The 24298-nt window shown below is 55.8% G+C and overlaps 2 protein-coding genes across 14 annotated transcripts in view; one reads left to right on the plus strand and one right to left on the minus strand.

Moving 5' to 3' along the window:
- Positions 1-24298, plus strand: part of TTLL12 (tubulin tyrosine ligase like 12) — a 233898-nt gene that overhangs the window by 19799 nt on the left and 189801 nt on the right. For 4 of the 12 annotated variants that reach the window (XM_074003588.1, XM_074003589.1, XM_074003584.1 and 1 more), the window contains 2 exons: positions 108-174; positions 5080-5687. In XM_074003588.1, the coding sequence (XP_073859689.1) occupies positions 108-174; positions 5080-5371 (359 nt within the window). In that variant the 3' untranslated portion in view covers positions 5372-5687. Of the gene's footprint in view, positions 1-107; positions 1638-2729; positions 2847-3217; positions 3589-5079; positions 5688-24298 lie in introns of those variants that run through there. The other 8 variants (XM_074003590.1, XM_074003592.1, XM_074003587.1 and 5 more) reach the window with 5 other exon arrangements.
- TSPO (translocator protein) lies at positions 5241-17754 on the minus strand. Of its 2 annotated transcripts, none has more exons than XM_005567071.3 (4): positions 17723-17754; positions 8776-8986; positions 6970-7108; positions 5241-5686 (listed from the first exon to the last, which is right to left on the minus strand). In XM_005567071.3, the coding sequence occupies exons 2-4, from the start codon at positions 8955-8957 to the stop codon at positions 5498-5500; spliced, it is 510 nt and encodes a 169-aa protein (XP_005567128.2). In that variant the 5' UTR covers positions 8958-8986; positions 17723-17754; the 3' UTR covers positions 5241-5497. The 2 variants fall into 2 exon arrangements, with proteins under 2 accessions (XP_005567128.2, XP_065378118.1); XM_065522046.2 differs by lacking the exon at positions 17723-17754 and adding an exon at positions 13391-13649.

Consider the following 24298-nt stretch of genomic DNA (forward strand, 5'->3'; position numbering starts at 1 on the left):
AGGGCCCAGGTTCACGGCCTCCCCAGCCTTTGCTGGGTCCCCAGGCCATTGGCTCTGCAGAGTGAAGCCACCGAGCCTTCACACTCTGCTGCGCTCTTTGCCGTCAGGAAAGCGGGTGATGCAGCCGCAGATCCTGGAGGTGAACTTCAACCCCGACTGTGAGCGAGCCTGCAGGTACCACCCCACCTTCTTCAACGACGTCTTCAGCACCTTGTTTCTGGACCAGCCCGGCGGCTGCCACGTTACCTGCCTTGTCTAGGCACTCGCTGTCCCCAAAACCTGTGCTTGGGGCAGGATTCCAACCTCAGTTCTCTGAGCTGCTTCTGCAAAGGCCCCCATGCCCCTCCCCACACCAGCTCTGGGCATAGCCTCAGCCCCAGGCCTCTGTCCTCCCGAGCCATCCTCCCGGCCTCACACTCCGGGAGCACAGCGTCCTCCTCCCACCTGTGGGTCAGAGCAGGACAGTGATGGTGTCCCCCGGGCTGAGCACCGCCCCAGGCCCTGCCCTCACCCCTCACCACCATCCATGCACTGATGAGTCTCCAGTTCAGCCAAGGGCTTCGTTCCTGGCATGGAGAATTTGTTCCTGGCTGCTGTGTTTCCAGGAGGTGCTGGGGGAAGGGTTCCGTGGAGTGAGACAAGGTGTCCTCGGGAGCAGGGTTCCACTGGGAAGCGTCTGGGAGCCCTGTGTCACACAGTGCAGGCCAGTTTCTCTTCCGGGGTCTCTGCTCTTATGCATCAGAATGACCTCGGAATGGGTGTGGGGCCCCACACTGCACCCACAGGGCTCTTTGCGACGGGGGCCCAGGAGCAGCCTGAGGCTACCACCAGGCAAGCCTGCCTTATCACCCATTCCAGCTCACCCAGGACCTTCACCAGCAAACCTCCTGCTGAGGTCCTGGCAGGAGGCCACTGTTAACTTTTCCGTTTGCTGAGGGTCACAGACCCCGACAGGGAAGTCGATACCTGTCTTCCCAGTGGTTGCCCTGCTCGCTGGGCACTCCACGGAGTCCCGCCCTCCTCTGAAATGGGCCAGGATCCTTCAGCAAGGGGCGCCTGGGGCTGGGACTGATTGTGGACGGCGGAGCACCAACAGAAAAGGATTCCAAGGAGAACTTCAGGTTAAAGTCAGATGCCACCTACCAGGGTCTACAGTCAAAATGTTGACTTTTTCTTATTTTTTAATGTATGGGAGAAAAATGTAAAATTCCAGTTATTTTCTAATTGTGTTTCTGAAATTAGGAGTCAGCTGCCAGCGTTATTGTGTGGCTGCAGTATGCCTGGGCCCAGCTCACGGGCAGTGGGTGGCCTAACTTCCCAGACAGGCGGGAGCTACTTCCAGAGCCTTCCAGTGCGTGGGAGGGCAGGGCTAGGTGTGGCTGTGTCTCCTCTTTGAAATTAAGAACTATCTTTCTTGTAGCAAAGTTGCACCCGGTGATGCTGCCTCCTCTCTCCGTGTTGTCTGGGCCCCTGTTTACAAGCACACCTTGCCCTTTCTGAGGGGAGCCATGCTCTAGCCCCTGGAGAACCTGTTGCAGGGGCAGGGCAGGCCCATCGCCTTTGGCAGCTCCTGGAGAGCTGTTGACATGCAGTCCCCCTTTATTGGTTTGTGCTGCAATAAAGGCCATCTTCTCTTACTTCTGCCCTCTTTTCTCTTTGGACCCCGGAGCCACAGGCTCAGCCTGGCCTATCACCCCGGCTGTCACTGAAAAACCCCAAATACCAAGAAGTCACCCAGAAAAAGTGGGAGAAGAAATAAGATGGCCTTTAGATCGCAGGCCTCCACCCCAAAGTCTGATTTCTCTGCTGGATCTGTTTCCAAGTTGGCCAGGAGCCTCAGTCCTAGTGGCCCTAGAGATAGCGGCCTCCCCACACTTGCCTCCTTGTCCTGGGGTGGGGACAGTGAGAAACCCTGCCCACTGGGGCATCTGCAGAGCCCCTCAGGCCACTGCTGGGCAGGTGCATGGACACCGTCAGTGGGTGGCAGCAGCGCCACATGGTGACCAAGGAGGTTAAGATTCAGAAGGCAGGCCAGGCATGGTGGCTCATGCCTGTAATCCCAGCACTTCGGGAGGCTGAGGCAAGCGGATCACAAAGTCAAGAGATGGAGACCATCCTGGACAACATGGTAAAACCCCTTCTCTACTAAAAATACAAAAAAAAAAAAAATTGCTGGGCATGGTGGTGCATGCCTGTAGTCCCAGCTACTCGGGAGGCTGAAGCAGAGAAACGCTTGAACCCGGGAGGTGGAGGTTACAGTGAGCCACTGCACTCCAGCCTGACAACAGAGTGAGACTCCATCTCAAAAAAAAAAAAAAAAGACACAGAGCGGCCCCGAGGCAGGCTGCCTGGACTGTGCTGCTTCTCTCCTGAGCCTCTCTTTGAGGGGAGGCCTCAGGACTGATGCCCACATGGACTCTGTCCAGATGCTCAGCAGCCAGTGCTCTCACTGGTTCCCAGCTCACTTAAAACCTGGTGCCCAGGGAGCAGCTGGGACAGCCCCCAGAATCAAGACCACATGGTCCAGGCTTTCCGTGCTTGTAGATAGCTGTTCTCTGTCCCCACATGTCCTTGCACCTCTGCTCACTGCAAATGGACACCCCCAAGGAAGGGTGGACATAGAGACCCAGGGACTCCATGAGCTGGAAGACCAGCTGGCTCCAGGTGCTAAGGCAGTTGCCAGGAGATGTTTATCCCACTAAATACTTCTTCCTGGTACTCATTTGCAGCCTCGTCAATCTGTGTTAAGAAGCCATCCAAAGCCAGAATTGACCAGGCACAGTGGTTCATGCCTGTAATCCCAGCACTGTGGGAGGCTGAGGTGAGCGGATCACTTGAGGTCAGGAGTTTGAGACCAGGCTGCCCAATATATTGAAATCCCATCCTACTAAAAATACAAAAATTAGCCAGGCATGGTGGTACGCACCTGTAATCCCGGCTACTCTGGAAGCTGAGGCAGGAGAATCGCTTGAACCTGGGAGGCAGAGGTTGCAGTGAGCCAAGATCGCGCCACTGCACTCCAGCCTGGGCGACAGCATGACTCTGTCTCAAAAAATAATAAACCCACTCAGCATCAAAGCCTTAAGTCCCTAGTGGATGACAGCAGCTTAGAAAAGGGGGTAATGTTGTCTGTTACGAGCAGGGGAAACGTCGCCAGGCTGTTAAAAAGAAACTGGCAGATGAAATGCTAAATGTATTCTCTCGCCCGTTTTTCCAGGGCGTTTTTATGGCAATGCATGTTTTGTGGCCAGCAGGAGCCATGTGGGATATTTGCTACAGATGAACAACCCCACAAGTTGGGCGGAGATGGCAGAAGTCTGGGTTGCACTTTCTCCAATCCCTAAGTGTCTGGTATGCACTCAGGTGTCCCTTGACACTTCAAAGGATACCCCTGTGCCCTGCGGGGATGGTGCCTGCTCACTGGCATGCTGGAGCGGGAGACAGCCTGGCCTATAAGTTTCTTGCTAGTGCCGGGCGTGGTGGCTCACGCCTGTAATCCCAGCACTTTGGGAGGCCGAGGCGGGCGGATCACAAGGTCAGGAGATCGAGACCACGGTGAAACCCCATCTCTACTAAAAATACAAAAAATTAGCCGGGCGCGGTTGTGGGCGCCTGTAGTCCCAGCTACTCGGGAGGCTGAGGCAGGAGAATGGCGTGAACCCGGGAGGCGGAGCTTGCAGTGAGCCGAGATCGCGCCACTGCACTCCAGCCTGGGCGACAGAGCGAGACTCCGTCTCAAAAAAAATAAAAATAAAAAAAAAATAAGTTTCTTGCTAGCAAGGACCTCTCTGCCATCCGCTGCTTGGACTAATGTCTGCACAGAGTTCTGGAGGAATTCAACTCTGAGCGTCTTGGAGAACTTCAGAAATAATAAAAAGGATACACAGAGGCTCCCCAGCTGGCTCCTCTGCACCGGTGAGCGTCAGGAAAGCCATGTGGGCTGAGAGCTCAGCTGAGTGCCTGTGGCCACGAAGCTGTTGGGTCCTGCAGAGTGTGATCTGTTGGGCATCAAACTGTGCCAGAGTCGAGGGAGCGGGAGGCTGAGGGTCAGGATGGAGCGGCTCAGCCTCTGGGCGGAAGCCATCCCTTCTGTCAGAAGAATGCAGTCGACTGTCTTTGCTCCTCTTTTCCCTGAGCTGTTCATTCTTTCGTGTGTGTGTGGATGTGGGTGTGGGTGTGGGTGTGGGTGTGGTGTGCGTGCGCCAGAGTGAATGGTATAGACAGTCTCCCTATGTTGCCCAGGCTGGTCTCAAACACCTGGCCTCAAGCAATCCTCCCTCCTCAGCCTCCTAAAGTGCTGGGATTACCGGTGTGAGCCACTGTGTCCAAGCTTTTGTGAACGTCAGGTTTCGTTTGAGGTTCGGGTCAGGAGAGGACACAGGAGTCGGGGGAGAAAGGAGAGGAGGCAGCAGCCACGGGCTGCTGAGTGATGGCAAGCTCTCTATGAACATTTTGCCAATTTGAATGAACTTAGCCGCCAAAAACAAAACGCCCAGCAGGTCAGGCCTGGCCGCGGGGAGGGAGCCGCTGTGTTGCTGAGTGCTCCGTGGGTGTGGTGACCAATAGCAGGATGGAGGAGCGCTGCGTGTGGTTCTTGGCTCGATTACTCCAAACAGCTGCCTGGAGAGGTCATGGGTCGCCCAGTTGGAAGCCGGGGTGAGGGAGTGAGTGGCTGTGACGCCTCCAATCCTGGCCGCTCTGGGCCAGCAAGGAGGCCCTGTCTGCTGGAGTCGGGACCTAACTTTTCCTGCCTCGGACACCCTCTTGAGCCAACTGGGTGTTTGTGGGGCTATCCCTGGTGCAGTAAGGCTGCCACAAGCCTGGGCCCCTGGGGGACGGGGCAGTCAGCACCCCCAGCTCTGTCCTGGGTAAAACCAGCTGAGGGCCACGCATTGGGCAGGACTAGGCATTAGACACTGGTTGTGGGCCCAGCCATTCAAGGGCCCGGGCTGAGCATCCCGGAAGCCATGGGAAGTGGACAGGACCCCCTCCCTCTGCCGAAGCCCACGGCCCCAGCTGGGTCTGCGCCAGTGTGGGCTCCAGGGTGGCACCCAGGGTTGCTCTGTTCATCTCCTGCAGGGCTTCAGGAGCGTCCCAGGAAGCGTGGGGCAGCCCCAGCCGGATCCAGCCCTGTGTGGAGAAGGCAGCCCAGGCAGATCCCGCAGAGACGAGCTCCAGCGCAGCCCCAGCTCCCCCTCTTCCCTGTGGCCGGGGGTCCCACCCAAGCAAAAAGGCCATGGTAAAGGAAGTCAAAAACTTTATTCAGCTTATAAAATTCCATGTTCCGAGAACATGCTCTGAGCATGCAGAAAGCGCAGGACACTGCTCCTGGGTGGGGGCTCAGGTGGGGCCACCTCTGAAGCTCTACTGACCCCCTGGGCCAAGGCCCTGACAGACTAGCAGACAGACTAGCAGGCCCAGTGGTTGTGAAAGCATGACAGCCACCATCACTGATGGCACCTGCTTGTGCAGCTGCAGTCCCTGGTGGGCCGGGCACTCACTCTGGCAGCCGCCGGCCCCCACGCCAGCCACGGTTGTCCCGCCATACACAGTAGTTGAGTGTGGTCGCGAAGGCCAGCCAGGCCAGGTAGGGGTAGAGCAGGCGGGCGGCCAGCGGGCTCACCTGGTACCAGGCCACGGTAGTGGCTGCCGCCGCCCCACTGACCAACAGGAGATCCACCAGGGCCTGCAGAGATTGGGGGAGGAAGGACAGGGAGGCCTGAGGCACCACGTCCACCCAAGTGCGTGTCCCACTGCCCAACTGCTGCTGGATTTGGAGGTCAGGAACCTCACTCACCCCCACTCCACCCCTGAGTGACCTGGCCAACCCCCTCCCCCATCTCAGCCTCAGTTTCCTCATCTGTAAAATGGGAACAGTCCTCCCGCCTGACCCATGCCATGTGTGGGGTGCACATGACATGCCTGAAGTGAACTCGGTTTGTTCAAGGGTGCGGTGGTGGCTCAGAGAGGTCTTGCAGGTCCCTTCCCCTCTCTGAGCTCAGAGCCTCCACGGAGGGCAGCGCTGACCTTCCAGCATTACTACAAGGCCCAAACAAAAACCTGCTCTTTTTCAGGTACAGTGGCTCACGCCTGTAATCCCAACACTTCGGGAGGCCAAGACGGGTGGTTCGCCAGAGGTCAGTAGTTCAAGACCAACCTAACCAATATGGTAAAACCCTGTCTTAAGGCCAGGCACAGTGGCTCACGCCTGTAATCCCAGCACTTTGGGAGGCCGAGGCGGGCGGATCATGAGGTCAGGAGATCGAGACGACCCTGGCTAACAGAGAAATGCCGTCTCTACTAAAAATACAAAAAATTAGCCGGGCATAGTCGGGGGCGCCTGTAGTCCCAGCTACTCAGGAGGCTGAGGCAAAAGAATGGCCTGAACCCGGGAGGTGGAGCTTGCAGTGAGCCGAGATCGCGCCACTGCACTCCAACCTGGCCGACAGAGCAAGACGCTGTCTCAAAAAAAAAAAAAAAAAATCCCTGTCTCTATTAAAAATAAAAAAATTAGCCAGGCATGGTGGCATGTGCCTGTAGTCCCAACTACTCAGGAGGCTGAGGCCGGAGAATTGCTTGAACCTGGGAGGCGGAGGTTGCAGTGAGCTGAGATCTCGCCACTGCACTCCAACCTGGGTGAGAGAGTAAGACTCTGTCTCAAAAAAAAAAAAAGAAGCTGTCGTGTAGAGGGGCCAGTGACCCTGCCCACACAGTACCAGGCTTCATGTGGGTTTTCCTATACAGTAGCCCCCAAACCCACCCTGCAACCCCTTCTGCCTTAATAGCTTCCCTCACTGAAGGAGAGTCAGTAGAGGGGAGGCTCCAGGGCGTGGGCTGCTTAGAGCTACAGTGACATGGCCTTTTGCCTCCCCTGGCTCTGCCTACATTGACCCAGTGTCCTATGTGATGCCCCAGGGCCTCCAAGGGTCAGACCCAGGGATCAGGGACACATGCCGTAGCCACACTTACCCAGCCCATTTGTCGGGCACCAAAGAAGATGGGGGGCCACGCCCAGTTCAGGGCCAGCTGCCCGGTGTAGAGGCCCAGGGGAACCACAGCCTCCTCCGTGAAGCCTCCCAGCTCTTTCCAGACCAGGTAGGAGCCATACCTGAAACAGAGGCCGCAGTTCAGAGCACCGTTAGGAGCAAGGCCAGGAGCCTTGCCCACCTCCGAGTGACACAGTGATGGCTCATGCGTGACCTGACACTGATGGCTGTGTGATCTCAGGGAAGTTGCCTGACCTCTCTGGGCCTTCATTTTTCATAGGGTTGCTGTAGGGATTCTAGTTAGCACACTGGCAGTGCTGCATGCGATACCCAGCATATAGGACACTCAATAAACACCTGCCATTATTATCACTGTCACTGCTATGAAGGGGAACCACATGGTGTGACTAGGTAGAGAGGAGGCTCTTAACCTAGCCAGGGCACTGCACAGAGGATAGGACATTTGGGCTGGGCCTTAAAGGATGAATAGGAGTTTTTCAGGGGAGGAAACAGGACATGCAAAGGCTGTGAGGCGGCTGTGAGGCAGATGTGAGACCCCGAGTCAGTCTGTGACTGCAGGGTGAGGCCCAGGGGGAGGCCTGGTGATGGGAGCTGTTAACACAGGGCAACAGTAACACCACCAGTAACAGTAGCCGATGCCCTCCGGCACTCACAGGAGCCCTACCTATGAGAAGGCCCTATCACTTCCCAAGCATTCACTCATTTCAGCCTCCTGATAATGCTGTAAGGCAGGCAGTGTCAGCACCCCCTTTACAGTGAGGAGACTGAGGCACAGGCGGTGAAGTGACTGAGATCTCTTGGCAGGCCATCAGTGGATAAAGTCCGGTCGGCCAGGGCCAGAGCCCTGACTCTCACCTACCAACGAGGGGTTTGCCTTATCCAGAGCCACAGGGAGCCCCAAAAAGTTCCCCCAAAGACAGGCTGGGACCAGGTGGTATAGGAAGGCCAAGCAGGATGGGAACACTGGAGCCAGGAAAGTGTGGGAGCCTGGCTGGGCAGGGCCTGGGCCGGAAGGGGTGAGGCCCAGGTGACACCCAGGTTCCAGGGCCTTATTCCCATCAGAGCTGGGCACCTGGCCTGGCCTCTGCTATCTGCCCCCTGGAGTGCCTGGCACCTGCGTCCCCACCCTGCATTGGGCTGACACGGAACCAGTATGCAGGGAACATTCCAGAAGGCAGTCAATTCCCTGCCTCCTGGGTGCAGTCCCCTCTACAGCCACCAAGAGGCGCCCTGCCCCTCCCAGCACGTCCTTTCCGGGTGGAATTCCCCTGGTCTAGTTCCAAGGGATTCAGGCCAGACTCAGCCTGAAGGGGGCGGTGCGGGGTCCACACTTGCAAGCCCTGTGTCCTTGGGAGGCCCCTTATCATGGGGGGCGTTGAGTATGAATGAGATGAGCCTGGCACTGGGCAGGAGTTCAACAGAGGAGCTGCTCTCGGGGCTGTCGCTGCCGTTGTTAATCTTGGAAAGCATCCATGCCGCTGCCCAAGGCCAACCTTCACACACTAAGCCGGCCTCCGCCTGGAGCTGTGAACATGGCAGGGATGCCAGGGTGGGGTGAGCGTCTGACCCATCCCCCCAGGGGCCCAGGAGGAGAAAGTTCAGTTGTGCAATCAACAGGCCCACAGCTTCCCCACCCTGGCTTGCCAAATGGGGCTGGGAAACCATGCCATGGCCCATGGCCCGCCTGGAGGAGACCCTCTGTCCTGGGCCAGGCCTCTCCTTGCAAAGGGCCAGGCTCATCCCCAGGCCAGCACGCGTGCCCACCTACCCCATGGCTGAGTAGAGCGTGCCCCAGACAGGGCCCAGCACCCAGTGGGGCGGGTGCCACGAGGGCTTCTGCAGGCCGGCGTACCAGCGGAGACCCTCGCCGTGGACAAAGCGGGAGCCCACGAAGCACCCCAGGCTGGGCGCCAGTGTGAAGCCCATGGCGGGCACCCAGGGCGGGGCCATGGCTGCTGCAGCTGCTGTTCAGGGGAGCTCTGAAAGAAAAGACAAGGCTGGGTGAAGGCATTCCTGAGGCCATGGGGTTAGGCCTGTGTCTCCTCCAGCATCCCTGAAAGGCCTGTCACCCACAGATCAACCAGTTGGCTTATCAGGAGGCACAGAGATGTGCAGGGCAGGAGTGGCTGAGTGAACACATTTCCAGGCCTGCTCCTGCCCCAGCTGCCTGGCCTCACCTTTGTCCACCCTCACCTCGACCTTGGGTCTCCTGGCACTGACCCCTCCTCCCTGCTGCCTCTTCCGAGGCCAGTTTGGGTCCCCTCCACCAAGAAGCCTTCCCAGCCTGCCTCCCTGGGCCAAGTCCCAGCTCTGGGGGCTCTGCCAGGCCAGTGCTTTACATTCCAGCACTTCACATTCACCTTTCACTCACTCACTCACTCATTCGGTGACTGCTATCAGACAGAGTTTGGGTCAAATCCCTTTCCTCACTGCCTCACTGTGACCTCAGGCAAATCACATCAACTCAGGGCCTCAGTTTCCCCCTCGGTAGAGTGGGATATCAGTGCTTACCTACCTTGAACACAGCTCAGTGCACAGCAGCAAGGACTCTACACAGCTGTTTCAGCACCCCACAGGGCCCCACTAAAACCACCGCCCCTTCCCCATGCACCGGAGATGGACAGCGGCCTGCCTGGGGCCACAGTGCACTCTGGGCCAGGCTCTGCCCCGGTGACAATATGGCTCCCACCCTGGCCTCATCAAAAAATGAAGGGCTAAGGTCCCACTCACTCTGATTCTAGGTGGAGAATCAGGGGTCATCTGCTCTTGTCTGAGACAAGAAGCCACACAACCGGATTTAGTTCCGCCAACTTGCAGCAAGGCCTGCTGGGGCGAGGGTTGGGACCCAGCGGGGCACGGGGTTGGGGAGGCCCTGAGTGGGCACAGACTGGGGCTGAGGGAGCCTGGACCTCAGAAAGGGACCCTCTGACCGGGGACCAGGGAGGAGATGCCACAGGAAGAACAGTGAGCACTTTCGCCCCAGGGGAACGCGAGAGACAAGCATTCCAGGGGTCATGGAGGCAGCCAAGTGGGGGCAGAAGGGGGTCAGAGGAGACTGTGCTGAATGTGGGCTTCGGCAGGGGCAAAGGGCAAAGGGCAAAGGGCAAAGCCGGCCCCAGGGAGAAGGAGCAGCTGCTGGCCTGGAATCCATGGAGCTGGATGAGCACAGAAGCCACATCAGTGCCCAGCAGCCACCTCAGTGCCCAGCAGCCAGGGACTATTAAAGACTGGCCCTTCACAAACCAAGCTTTTGAAGGCTTTTTAGTGATGAAAAAGTTGTTCTCACTAACACGAAGAAAGCAGAATATACATAGACTACAGAATGACCCCAATTTTGGCAAAGAATGGATAATATAGATTTGCTTTTTTTTATATATATAGTCTCGCTCTGTTGCCCAGCCTGGAATACAATCTCAGCTCACTGTAACCCCCGCCTCCCAGGTTCAGGGGATTCCCCCGCCTCAGCCTCCCACCTCCCAAGTAGCTGGGATTACAGGCACATGCCACCATGCCGGGCTAATTTTTGTAGTTTTAGTAGAGACAGGGTTTCTTTTTTTTTTTTTTTTTTTTTTTGAGACGGAGTCTCGCTCTGTCGCCCAGGCTGGAGTGCAGTGGCGCGATCTCGGCTCACTGCAAGCTCCGCCTCCCGGGTTCACGCCATTCTCCTGCCTCAGCCTCCCGAGTAGCTGGGACTACAGGCGCCCACCACCACGCCCGGCTAATTTCTTTTTGTATTTTTAGTAGAGACGGGGTTTCACCGTGGTCTCGATCTCCTGACCTTGTGATCCGCCCGCCTCGGCCTCCCAAAGTGCTGGGATTACAGGCGTGAGCCACTGCGCCCAGCCTAGATATGCATTTTTTTTTCTCAGTTGTAACCATTGCATGAAGATGTTAGCCACAGTCATAATCATAAAGCCAGCATTTCCAGAGAAATGGCTGTATGCCAGGCCAGGCAAGCTTTACCCCAACACTGGCCATGAACCCTCACCCTGCGAGGGAGCGATGCCACCTTATGGCCGTCTGCCAACAGAGACCTGAGGCACAGGGCAGTGGAGACGTCTGCCCAAGGCCCCTCCACAGGCCAGCCACTCAGGATTCCAGAGTCCACCCTCGGCAGCAGGATTTATGATGCTAAGTTCACTACGTTACTTGTTTGCCAAAATATGTATAATGAACATTACTGTATTTTATATTTCAGAGACAGAGTGTCGCTGCTGTCCAGGCTGGAGAGCAGCAGCACCATCGTAGCTCACTGCAGCCTTGACCTCCCAGGCTCAGGGGATCCTCCCACCTCAGCCTGGAGGTAGCTGGAACTCCAGGCATGCGCCACCATGCCCAGCTACTTTTTGTATTTTTTTGTAGAGACAAGTTCTCTCCATGTTGCCCAGGCTAGTCTCAAACTCCTGGGCTCAGGTGATCCTTTCACTTTGTTCTCCGAAAGTGCTGGGATTATAGGCATGAGCCACCATGCCTGGCCAGGGCACTTATTTTTTGAGATGGAGTCTTGCTCTGTCACCCAGGCTGGAGTGCAGTGGCAAGATCTCTGCTCACTGCAACCTCCGCCTCCCGGGTTCAAGCGATTCTCCTGCTTCAGCCTTCCAAGTAGCTGGGATTACAGGCACCCGCCACCACGCCCAGCTAATTTTTATATTTTTTAGTAGAGACAGGGTTTCATCATGTTGGCCTGGCTGGTCTCAAACTCCTGACCTGAGTTGATCTGCCTGCCTCAGCCTCCCAAAGTGCTAGGATTACAGGCATGAGCCACCGCACTGGGCCTGTTTTAAAGGAACAATCAGAGTGTCAGGCATCCAGCAGATTCCCATGCTGCCACTTACTATGATTCCCTCCCCTCCCTGGACCTCAGTTTTCTCACCTGTTGAATGGGGACAGTTACCCCATCCCCCAAGGTTGCTGCACAGATGAGCAGTAAGGATGGACATTCTTGGGGGCTGGGCATGTGACCTAGGTCCTGGCAAGAAATATTCCTGTGGGCCGGGCGCGGTGGCTCAAGCCTGTAATCCCAGCACTTTGGGAGGCCGAGACGGGCGGATCACAAGGTCAGGAGATCGAGACCATCCTGGCTAACATGGTGAAACCCCGTCTCTACTAAAAAATACAAAAAACTAGCCGGGCGAGGTGGCGGGCGCCTGTAGTCCCAGCTACTCGGGAGGCTGAGGCAGGAGAATGGCGGGAACCCGGGAGGCGGAGCTTGCAGTGAGCTGAGATCCGGCCACAGCACTCCAGCCTGGGTGACAGAGCAAGACTCCGTCTCAAAAAAAAAAAAAGAAATATTCCTGTGTTCTCCCTCTCCCTCCCTTCTGCCCCTCCCCCTCCTGCCCCTCCATCCTGCCCCTCCATCCTGCCCCTCCCCCTCCTGCCCCATCCCCTTCATCCTGCCCCACCCCCTCCCTCCTGCCCCACCCCTTCCCTCCTGCCCCACCCCCTCCCTCCTGCCCCACCCTCCAGCTTCCAGGGTACACTGCTAATGGGGTGGTAGTGGGGGTCTGATGTCACTACACATATGAAAGGCCACCTTCCCCGGTACGGGAGGTACTGCTGAGCACTGGCCCTGCACCACTGCCAAGTGGATACGGAGCTCTGGACCACAGCCCTGGGACCACCTCCCAGCTCAGCCTCCCACTATATCCTCTCAGGTAAGCCCAGGCCAGCTCAGCCTGCTGCCCATCTGGGCAACTGAGACATAACCGCCGCTCTGCTGGAGCCTGCGTGAGTCCACAGCTGAGTGATGTTGTGGGGGAACCGTAAGGAGTCTCATTCAGCCTCCGCTGGAAACAAGCCGGACCAGGGTTCCTGTACGTGCGTTTTCCCAGGACACCCCCAGTTGAGGCCCACCTGCCCCACACTGATGGCCCACTCTCAGTCTCACAAGTGTCCCTGTCCAGGCGAGCAAGGTTAATACCACCAGCATAAGACACACGCACATCCAGAACCCCTTGATACCACATGGAAGCTGATGCACTTTCAGTGATGTTCATGCAACAAATGGAAACCCCCAGTGCACCATTCAGCAGCATTTGTATATTGCCATTGTTGTGCAGCCACCCTCTGTATCAAGTTCCAAAGCATTTTCAACCCCGAAAAGAAACCCTGTATCCATCAGCAGTGGCTCCCCTCCCTCCCCCCACCCCTGGCAGCCAGCAATCTGACTTCTCTCTGGGGACTTGCCCATCCTGGACATTTGGTCTCAATGCAGTGTGTGGCCCTGGTGTCTGGCTTCCTTCACTGAGCGTCATGTTCTAGAGGTCCTCACCTTGTAGCATGTGGCAGAACTTCTCCCTCCCCACGGTTCTGTCACCTGGCCCCAGCACCCAGCCAGGGCCAGGCGCACACTCGGAGCCCAGTAAATCACAAATGGAACTCACCCCGTGTTCCAGCTGACACGACCTTAGAGACCACCCCCCAGGTCCCCTGTTGCACAGAACGAATTAAAGTCACAGAGGCATGGCGGCTTTCCCAAGGCACAGCAAGAGAGAGCAGGGTCTGGAGCCGGTTCTGAGTCCCGTGCTCACACTCCCACCCCAGGATGCCCCCTTCTCAGGCCTGGCTGTGGTTATGACCCACAGGGCCAAGGGGCTCAGAGGGTCTGCCCCACCAGAAAACAGGGTGGTCAGATGCCCCACACGGAGAAAGCCTGGTGGCGGGCAGGGAGTTTCCTAGGGCATCTGGGGAACTGCCTGGCTCCTGAATCGCCCAATCAGGGAACAGGTGGGCAGCATGAACATGAGGAGTCATGCTGGGCCGGGCTAGGCAGGGTCCAGAAATCTGCTCTGGGATGGGCCCAGGGAAGGCTGGGGTGGGCCAGGGGGCATACATGGCAGGGACGGGACTCGGGGTTCAGGCAGGGGGTGAAGCCACCTATGCCCCTTTGTCTCCTTCAGGTGAACAGGGATCCAGACCTCGGCTCTGCCTCCATCCAAGGCTCGTCTCTGGGCCCGGCTTCCCTCCACATCAGGTGGGTAAACCCGCCATGTCTGCTTCTCAGGGGCCTGGGGTAGCTCAAGGGAGGAAGGGGTGGGACAACAACGTTTCCCTGAAAACTCTAGAGAAGAGAGGGCTTGTGGGTATCGGTGTGGGGCCACTAGCCCCATTTCCTCCAGGGGAAGACAGGGCCTCAAGGCTTGGACCTGAGACGAGACCCTATCAGCCATGAGAGCCCCTGGACACTCCACAGGTGAAAATGCCCTGCACGGAGCAGCGCCCCCAAAACAGAGGCAAGATCAGGGCAGGGTAGAGGACGCAGGATGTGGAGGCAGGAGAAGGCTCCAGGCCTCGCTCAGCTCTGGCTGTGCACGGGCCTCTGGTAGGCAGGGGCCTGCATGGTGGAGTCCGTGCTCATCCCGATGGTCACCGCCTCGTTTAGTCCCCACAGCGGCCACAGGGGACTAGCTGCTTTTCCCTGAGCCACATGGCCCACTTGGCCTCCATAGTGGACTCATAACTTGTCCCATTTTCCAGATGAGGAAGCTGAGACATGAGAAGTCACAGAACTTTCTAGGTCTGAGTGACTCCAAAACTCATCCCACCCCTCCCTCTGAGCCGGGTGTCTGCCGGCCTGCTCTGGGCTGCATGGCCACTTGCCAGCATCTGTGTCACCACCCGTCTCAGCCTCCTTCCTCATCTGTAACAGGGCTCATAAAGCCTGCAGCACCAGGATTGGACCCGCAGGCCCCAGGCCACTCCACCCCACCTGTGAACTGTGCCAGAAGGTTCTCCCAAGGCCAGCAGCATCGCTCTCTCCACCTGCCACAGCAACATCCCAGCCCCCACAGAGCATCAGGCCCCGCAGGATCTGAGCCCTCCCCAACCAAGGGTGGGACCCAGGGTCTCCGGGTCTTGTGAGACTTCACTCCTGGCCCGGAGACCCCAGACCCATAGCTGCCCCAAGGTATCTCATCTTCTGGGCCTCTGTGTCCCTATCTGTGAGGTGGTGGTCGAGCCAGTGGGTTTCAGGGTGTCTTTCTGTTCTTGGAGACCTCCCTATAGGTGACCCAGAAGGCCAGGCACAGTGGCTCACACCTGTAATCTCAGCACTTTAGGAGGCTGAGGCAGGCAGATCACCTCAGGTCAGGAGTTCGAGACCAGCCTGGCTAACATGGTGAAATCCTGTCTCTGCTAAAAATACAAAAATTAGCCAGGTGTGGTGGCGGGCGCCTGTAGTCCCAGCTATTCAGAAGACTAAGGCAGGAGAATCAACTGAACCCAAGGAGGTTGCAGTGAACCGAGATTACGCCCCTGCACTCCAACCTGGGCAACAGAGCGAGACTCCCTCTCAAAAAAAAAAAAAGAAAAAAACCGAACAAACAAAAAGCACAACTTAACTAACTAAAAAAAGAAGGCGATCCAGGAACAGAATAAGGAATGTGTCCCTTCTCTGATCCCCACCACCACCCCCAGCTGCACCCAGCTCCCCTGAGCCTTGTCTCTCCAATGAAGCCACCATTGTCCCAGAGACTTGTTTTCAGGCTTTTAAAAAATGACTCATGGCTAATCGTCCTGACTTTGTGTGCGTTTTTCATTACGAAAGTAACCAGTGGAACAGCCCACACGTCTGGAAAAATCCACAGCCAACCTGGCCATCGAGTGGCCTGGCAAAGGGTAGGGTGAGGGTGGGTGTCCAGGGGGAATTGGTTCTGTTAAGAAAGACTCATTTCCTTTCCTTCAAGGTTCGGGGGTTAAACTTTTTTTTTAGTGAAAAATAAAGAAACAGCCTGGCCGACATGGTGAAACCCCGTCTCTACTAAAAGTACAAATATTAGCCAGGCTGAGGCAGGAGAATCACTTCAACTCAGGAGGCAGAGGTTGCAGTGAGCCCAGCTCGAGCCACTGCACTCCAGCCTGGGCAATGGAGCGAGAGACACCGACTCCAAAAATACATATAAATAAAAGTAAAGAAGAAATTAAGAATGACTTCCCTAGTGGTCCAGTGGTTAAAAATAAAATAAAATAAAAAAGACTACTGTTTTATACAAAGAGAGCATATCCACGCATTGTTTGCGCGATCAAAAGTAAAGAAAACACAAATAAGCCAGAAACGGTGGCTCACGCCTGTAATCCCAGCACTTTGGGAGGCTGAGGTGGGAGGATCGCTTGAGCCCGGGAGTTCTGCAGGAGACTGCAGTGAGCTATGATTGCATCACTGCACTCCAGCCTGCCTACCAGAGTAAGACCCTGTCTCAAACAAAAAAAAAAAGAAAAAAAGAAGGAAAAAAAGAGAAAGAAAGAAAAACGAAACAAAACAAAACAGAGATTCAAAACTGAAATACTGAAAAAGCTAAAGGTAAATGTAGGCTCCCTCCCTGTGAGCCCAAGCCCTTCACCCCACCTGGAGAACCTGCTGTGAATATTTTCTGGTAGATCCAGCCAGACATGGTGCCTCACGCCAGGCATAAGTCTGTACAGACGACAGGACACAGCACATGTGTGTGCACACATGCACAGACACACTCCCAGGAAACAAAGTGGCCCTCGGGGCACAGTGGAGGAGGCAGGCTGGGATCAGGCCCTGGCTCCACCACGCCAGCTGCATGACTCTGGACAAAGGCTTCTTTGGTAAGCCTCAGTTTCCCCCAGTTTCCAGCACTCCCCTGGGAGCCCAGGATTCCCGCGGAGCCTCCCTATGGGGCTGCCAGCAGCCAGGTGGAGACTCAGGGGCCGTCTTCCCCTGCTGGGCTGAGGCTGGCTCTCCTGCCCTTGCTACACAGCCCCTTTCACCGCCAGTGGAAACCTGCCTCACGCTGCCCTGTCTCAGGCCCCACTGACTCCACAGAGACGCTGGGCCTCGCCCACGTTCTGGCAGCAGGCCTTCATGGGCAGGGCTTGCTGTGTGCCAGGCGAGCTGGGCGACTGCTTCCTGTACACCACCTCCCCTAATATCCTCGCCCTGCCTGAGTCCATTCTGGGACAGCCTCAAGTCCTGTCTCTCCTGCCATCCAGCCCAGGGCACACTGCTGGTATTCCGTAGCGCCGGCCCCTGGCAGGCTGGCCAGAGGGGCTCCAGGCCCACGCCAGGCCATGGCCTCTGGAAGCTGCCCTGGCCAGCAGTGTGTTCACAGCAGGAAGCCCCCGCTTCTCCCACCTGGGCTCCGTCTTCTTTGCAAGGGGCAGGGGAAGCAGACAGGTCCCAGAGGCTGCTCGGCTCAGAGTAAGTCCCGTCTAGGCTGCAGCGCACCTGAGCCCCGCACTGGGAATTGAGGGCCGGGGGGCCTCTAACCGGCTTTGGGCAAAAAAAACTTCCCCGATCTGGGCTGTTCTCCTCCACTATGAAACGGGGTGTCTTGGGGGATCAGGATCCTGCCTGAGGTCTCCCAGACATTCTGAGACCCTGAAGGGAGCTCCGCCTGGGATTGCCCATCCGCGGAATGGGCGGGAGAGGGAGCATCGGCCTCTCCTGCGACCGCGCTTCCTGCAGGAGAAGCAGGGGCAGGGCGTGGCGGAGTTGCCCAAGTTTCCCCTCCCGAACCCCCAGTCGGAGGCGGCCCGCGCAGGAACCCCGGCCGCGGAGGCCCAGACCTGGCTGCCCGCCGCCTCCGCCCCTGACCCAATAGCCGAGCCCCAAGTGCTGCCCCGGGCCGCCCCCTCGGGTGTCCAGTCCTCGGCTCCGGCCTCAGTTTCCCTCTGTCCCGCGGCGCTGTCAGAGTCGCAGCCGTGCGGGCCCCCATTTCCCGCTGCCCCCTCCGCGTCCCGTTCTCACTCACCAGCGGCGAGGGCACGCTCCGGGAAGGGCACTGCCTGGCAGGAGTTAGCCAGACCGCTGTGCCCGCATCCGCCCCGCCCCTCTCAGCCGCCCGGCCCCGCCCCGCCACCAGGCCCCGCCCGTCAATCCACCGCCCGGCCCCGCCCCACTACCCGGCCGAGCCCCGCCCCGCTCCGCCCCGCCCCGCCTGGCAGCCCGGGCCCTGGACCCACTGGCATCCCCGCGGGACCGGGAGCTCACTCCTCAAAGCCACCTCTCCCGCGGGACGCGCTTCTGCCTCCCCCCGGCCGCGAGCGAGTCTCTCGGCTCCTTCTCCTCCCCACGGTGACCGGTGATGGCCGCCCGGCCAGACCCAGCACCTAAAACGTTGCCGTGTGTCCGCCGGCGGGTCGCTTGTGGTTTCTTCTAGTCTCATTTTCCCATCTATAAAATGCGGCAACAAGACCGATCTCCGAGTGGGGGATTGCCTCTCCTGAGGGCAAGGCCCTGAGCGTCCTCCTGCTCAGCAGCCTTGGCCCCATTTCCGGAGCACCCCAGTTCCTTGAGCTGTTGATCCAGGGCACGGAGACTGCGCGCTGCACTCTTAGTCCTGGCCCGACCACTTTCTGACTGGTTCTCTGGGTCTCCATCTCCTCATCTGTAAAATGGGCACAAACTCGTGGGACTGATGAAGCCACAAGGCGGTGATGCAGGCAGGACACCCCTCAGATGCTCGGCGCTCAGTGAGGGGAGAGGCTGCCATCATCACAGTCCAGAGGTGGCCTCCAGCTGCCCAGGTCCACTCCCATGCAGGGCGTGTCAAGCCCCAGGCCCTTGGCACTGTGGCTGTCTTGCTGCAGCCCAAGGCTGTCCCAGCTCCCTCCGGCCAACTCAGACTGACAACATCCCTCAGCCTGCACCAGCCACATTGGGCCAAACTGATCCTGCAGGGGCCAAGGAGAACAGTGGCTACTTCTACCCAGACACAGAGGCTGGGAGCCTCCTTCCAGCCAGGCTGTACTATGGCTTTCCTAGGACCTGGCATTGTTGCCTTTGTAAGCCTCTTCCTCTATTAAAAGACAAACATATATAATCTATTTTTGACTGTGTTGGCCTAAAGACAAGGATAACCCAGGCTTGGTTCCATTCATCATTCATCTTTTTCTTCTGGGTTTATTTTCCTTCCTTCCTTCCTTCCTTCCTTCCTTCCTTCCTTCCTTCCTTCCTTCCTTCCTTCCTCTCTCCCTCCCTCCCTCCCTCCCTCCTTCCTTCCTTCCTTTTTTTTTTGAGACGGAGTTTCGCTCTTGTCTCCCAGGCTAGAGTGCAATGGCACAATCCCGGCTCACTGCGACTTCTGCCTCCTGGGTTCAAGTGATTCTCTCCTCCCTCAGCCTCCCAGCAGCTGGGATTACAGGCACCTGCCACCATGCCCGGCTAATTTTTGTATTTTTAGTAGAGATGGGGTTTCACCATGTTGGCCAGGCTGGTCTTGAACTCCTGACCTGAGGTGATCTACCCGCCTCAGCCTCCTAAAGTGCTGGGATTACAGGTGTGAGCCACCGCTCCCTGCCGCTTTTACTTTTAAAAAATTCCTTCTGGCCAGGCGCGGTGGCTCACGCCTGTAATCCCAGCACTTTGGGAGGCCGAGGTGGGTGGATCACTAGGTCAGGAGTTCAAGACCAGCCTGGCCAACATGGTGAAACACTATCTCTACTAAAAATACAAAAATTAGCCGGGCATGGTAGTGTGTGCCTGTAATCCCAGCCACTTGGGAGGCTAAGGCAGGAGAATCTCTTGAACTCAGAAGGTGGAGGCTGCAGTGAGCCGAGACGGCACCACTGCACTCCAGCCTGGTGACACAGCGAGACTCCATCTCAAAAAAAAAAAAAAAAAAAAAATCCTTCTTAGCCGGGCATGGTGGCTTACGCCTGTAATCCCAGCACTTTGGGAGGCCAAGGTGGGTGGATCACCTGAGGTCAGGAGTTCTCGACCAGCCTGACCAACATGGTGAAACCCTGTCTCTACTAAAAATACAAAAATTAGCTGGGTGTGGTGGCAGGCGCCTGTAATCCCAGCTACTCAGGAGGCTGAGGCAGGAGAATCGCTTGAACTGGGAGGCAGAGGTTGCAGTGAGCTGAGATCACACCTTTGCTCTGCAGCTTGGGCAACACAGTGAGACTCTTTATCAAAAAACAAAACAAAATAAAATAAAAATAAGACACACATGTGGCTGGGTGCAGTGGCTCACACCTATAATCCCAGCACTTTGGGAGGCCAAGGCAGGCAGATCACGTCAGGTCAGGAGTTGGAGACCAACCTGGCCAACATGGTGAAACCCCATCTCTACTAAAAATACAAAAATTAGCTGGGTGTGGTGGTGTGCACCTGTAATCCCAGCTATTCAGGAGGCTGAGGCAGGAGGATTGCTTTAACCCGGGAGGCGGAGGTTGCAGTGAGTCGAGATCACACCTCTGCACTCCAGCCTGGGTGATAAAGCAAAACTCAATTAAAAAAAAAACACACACACACACACATATACATTACAATAATAATACCAGTTGTGCCCATTCCCCAGGTTATGACCAGAACATTACCAGTGTCCTAGGAGCGCCCTGGGTCCTCCCAAGTGATTCCTCCCCACCTGAGAGGTCACCTTTACTTTGACTTGGGTTGAACACGCCCGTGCTTTCCTTTAGGGTTTTATGAATCCCACCCAGGTGTGTTTCCCTGAGTACTATGTGTGCAGAGAGGCAGCACACCCCCGGCTGGGGCAGAACAGGCGCCATGGCCAGGCCAGAAGACTCCCGGAAAGATAAACTCAGGTGAGTGCCTGGGGTACAGGCTGGGCCCAGCCTCTGTGGGCACTGACAAGAGCCCCCTCTGGGGCAGGCAGAGGGCATGGCTGTGGGTGGGGCTCCCCTGTTTGGACGCTGAGCAGAGCTGTGGTATGGACATTCAGCAGGAAATGGTCAGGGGCATGAGCCGTTCTGTCTCTTGCTTCTGAGCTCACAGTGCCCTGAGGAGTAGGGTGCTCAGACCTCAGAAGCAGGGTGAGGCCTGTCAGGTGGGCCATGTGTCCTCAGCAGACCCAGGCAGCAGGGCAAGAACGGGGCTTCCTCAGCCTGTGATCGGGACCAGCCAGGTGCAGGCAAGAGTCTGGGCCAGGGCCAGGTACAGTGGCTCACGCCTGTAATCCCAGCACTTTGGGAGGTTAAGGTGGGCAGATCATGAGGTCAGGAGATCGACACAATCCTGGCTAACACGGTGAAACCCCATCTCTACTAAAAATACAAAAAAATAGCAGGGCGTGGTGGTGGGCACCTGTAGTCCCAGCTACTGGGGAGGCTGAGGCAGGAGAATCGCTTGAACCCGGGAGGCGGAGGTTGCAGTGAGCCGAGATCTTACCGCTGCACTCCAGCCTGGGTGACAAAGTGAGACTCTGTCTCAAACAAACAAAAAAAGAATCTAGGCCAGGCTCTTGGGGCATTCTGTACCTAAATGAGCAGCATGGCAGCAAGGATGTTGGTAATGCCAGCTCTCAACACGTCTCGAGTCACGCTGCTCCCCGCTGGACAGGCTGCACAGGCTGGGTACACACACCATTCCCGAGTCTTTCTTCACCCCCTGGGGATGCCCCCGCCCCCTCCTGCATGGGTCTTTATTTCCTGGATTTCACATCTTCCTCCTTCTTGGTCCCCCCTTGCTTGTGTTGAGCCTGTCCTCCAGGAGTTCTTGAGAAAGACTGCCCGGAAGGTAACATTGCTGAATTCTTGCATCCTACCCCATAGATCCCCATAGATGGCTGACGCTTGGCTGAACTGGAGCTCGTTGTCCTTCAGAATAATGAAGAGACGCTGTCGGCCAGCTGCAGTTGAGCAGGCTAAAGCCATTCTGTTTCGGGAGCCTTTGGTTCTTTTTTGTGTTTTGTTTTTTATTTTTTTGTAGACACAGGGTCACGCTACGTTGCTCTGACAGGTTTCCAACTCCTGGGCTCAAGCAATCCTCCTGCTCTGGCCACGTTGTGGATCCTTTATATGTAACCGATTTTGTTCTTCCTGGAAAGTTTTTAAGATTTTGGGCCCCAGAGTTCTGCAATTTCACACTGATATTCCTCTATGTAGGCCTACTTTACTTTTTTTTTTTTTTTTTTTTTTTTTTTGAGACAGAGTCTCACTCTGTAATCCAAGCTGGAGTGCAGTGGTACGATTTCAGCTCACTGCAACCTCTGCCTCCTGGGCTGAAGCAATTCTTCTGCCTCAGCCTCCCGAGTAGCTGGGATTACAGGCGAGCTCCAACACACCCAGATGATTATGTGGCCTCATTTCCTCCACTGTGCCCGCACTCAACAGGCACTTTCCTGCTGGAAGCTCATTCTTTACTTTTCAGAAGTTGGATTATTTCTTTGATTTCCTTCCCTCTATTTTCTCACTTCTCTTTCTTTTCAAATTTGTGTTATGTAGCAATCACTTCTCTTTCTGGAACTCCTATGACTCAGAATGTAGAGCCTCTACGGCTGTTTTTCTAGGGGTTGTTTTTCTAACTTCCTTTTCTCTTTTTTTTTTTTTTTTTTTTTTGAGAGAGAGTCTCACTCTGTTGCCCAGGCTGGAGTGCAGTGGCGTAATCTCAGCTCACTGCAACCTCTGCCTCCCCAGTTCAAGGGATTCTCCTGCCTCAGCCTCCCAAGCAGCTGGGATTACAGGCATGTGCCGTGACACCTTGCTAATTTTTGTATTTTTAGTAGAGACAGGGTTTCGCCGCATTGGCCAGGCTGGTCTCGAACTCCTGATCTCAGGTGATCCACCCGCCTCGGCCTCCCAAAGTGCTGAGATTACGGACATGAGCCACTGTGCCCGGCCGTCTTTTTTTTTTTTTTTAATATCATCTTTTATTTTAGATTCGGGGGTACATGTGCAGGTTTGTTATATGGGTATATTGTGTGATGCTGAGGTTTGGGGTACAATTGATTCTGTCATCCAGACAGTGACCATGGCAGTAGTGGGCAGTTTTTCAATCCTTGCCTCACTCCCACCCACCTCTAGGAGTTCCCAGTATCCATTGTTCTCATCTTTATGTCCAGATGTATCAATGTTTCACTCCCATTTATACGTGAGGACATGAGGTATTTGATTTTCTGTTTCTGCATTAATTTGCTTAGGATAATGACCTCTAGCTGCATCCGTGTAACTTCCTTTTCTTGCTGACATTTTTTTTTTTTTTTTGAGATGGAATCTCGCTCTGTCGCCTAGGCTGGAGTGCAGTGGTGCGATCTTGGCTCACTGCAACCTCCACTTCCTGGGTTCAAGCAATTCTCCTGCCTCAGCCTCCTGAGTAGCTAGAATTACAGGCGCACGCCACCACGCCTGGCTAATTCTTTGTATTTTAGTAGAGACGGGGTTTCACCGTGTTGCCCAGGCTGGTCTTGAACTCCTGAGCTCAGGCAATCTGCCCACCTCGGCCTCCCAAACTGCTGAGATTACAGGTGTGATCCATCACGCCCGGCCTTTTCTTCTTCTTCTTCTTTTTTTTTTCAAACAGAATCTGACTCAGTCACCCAGGCTGAAGTGCAGTGGTGTGATCTCAGCTCACTGCAACCCCCACCTCACAGGTTCAAGCAGTTCTCATGCTTCATCCTCCCAAGTAGCTGGGATTACAGGTATGTGCCACCACATTCGGCTAATTTTTGTATTTTTAGTACAGATAGGGTTTTGCCATGTTTGGCCACGCTGGTCTTGAACTGCTGAACTCAGGTGATTTGTCCGCCTTGGCCTCCCAAAGTGCTTGGATTACAGGTGTGAGGCACTGCACCTGGCTTCTTTTTTTTTTTTTTTTTTTTTTCCAGACAGGGTCTCCCTCTGTCACCCAGCCTGGAGTGCAGCAGTTCAGTCATGGCTCACTGCAGCCTCATACGCCTGGGCTCAAGCAGTTCTCCCGACTCAGCCTCCTATGTAGCTGGAACTACAAGCATGAGCCACAGTACCCAGCTATTTTTTTTTTTTCCTTTTGTAGAAACAGGGTCTTTCAAGTATCTGCTTTTGGTGAAGAAAAAAGGAAACAGTCTTGACTATTTTGCCCAGGCTGCTCTTGAACTCCTGGCCTCAAGTGATCCTCCTGCCTCAGCCTTCCAAATCACTGGGATTACAGGCCTGAGCCACTGTGTATGGCCAATAATTTATTTTCTTTCTTTCTTTCTTTCTTTCTTTCTTTCTTTCTTTCTTTCTTTCTTTCTTTCTTTCTTTCTTTCTTTCTTTCTTTCTTTCTTTCTTTCTTTCTTTCTTTCTTTTCTTTCTTTTCTTTCTTTCTTTCTTTTTTTTTTTTTTTTTTTTCTTGAGACAGAGTTTCGCACTTGTTGCCCAGGCTGGAGTGCAATGGTGCGATCTCGACTCACTGCAACCTCCGCCTCCCAGGTTCAAGTGATTCTCCTGCCTCAGCCTCCTGAGTAGCTGAGATTATAGACATGAGCCACTGCACCTGGCCCAGAGACCCTTTGTTTGTCCCTCTCCCGTGAAACCCCAGATGGGTCCTAAAGTAGGGGAGGGACATCACCCAGTGGCTTGGGAGCTGGAGGGGACCTAAAGATCTGTTTATCAAAGGCACCTCC

Source organism: Macaca fascicularis, chromosome 10 (assembly GCF_037993035.2).
Source record: "Macaca fascicularis isolate 582-1 chromosome 10, T2T-MFA8v1.1".
Classification (NCBI taxonomy): domain Eukaryota; kingdom Metazoa; phylum Chordata; class Mammalia; order Primates; family Cercopithecidae; genus Macaca; species Macaca fascicularis.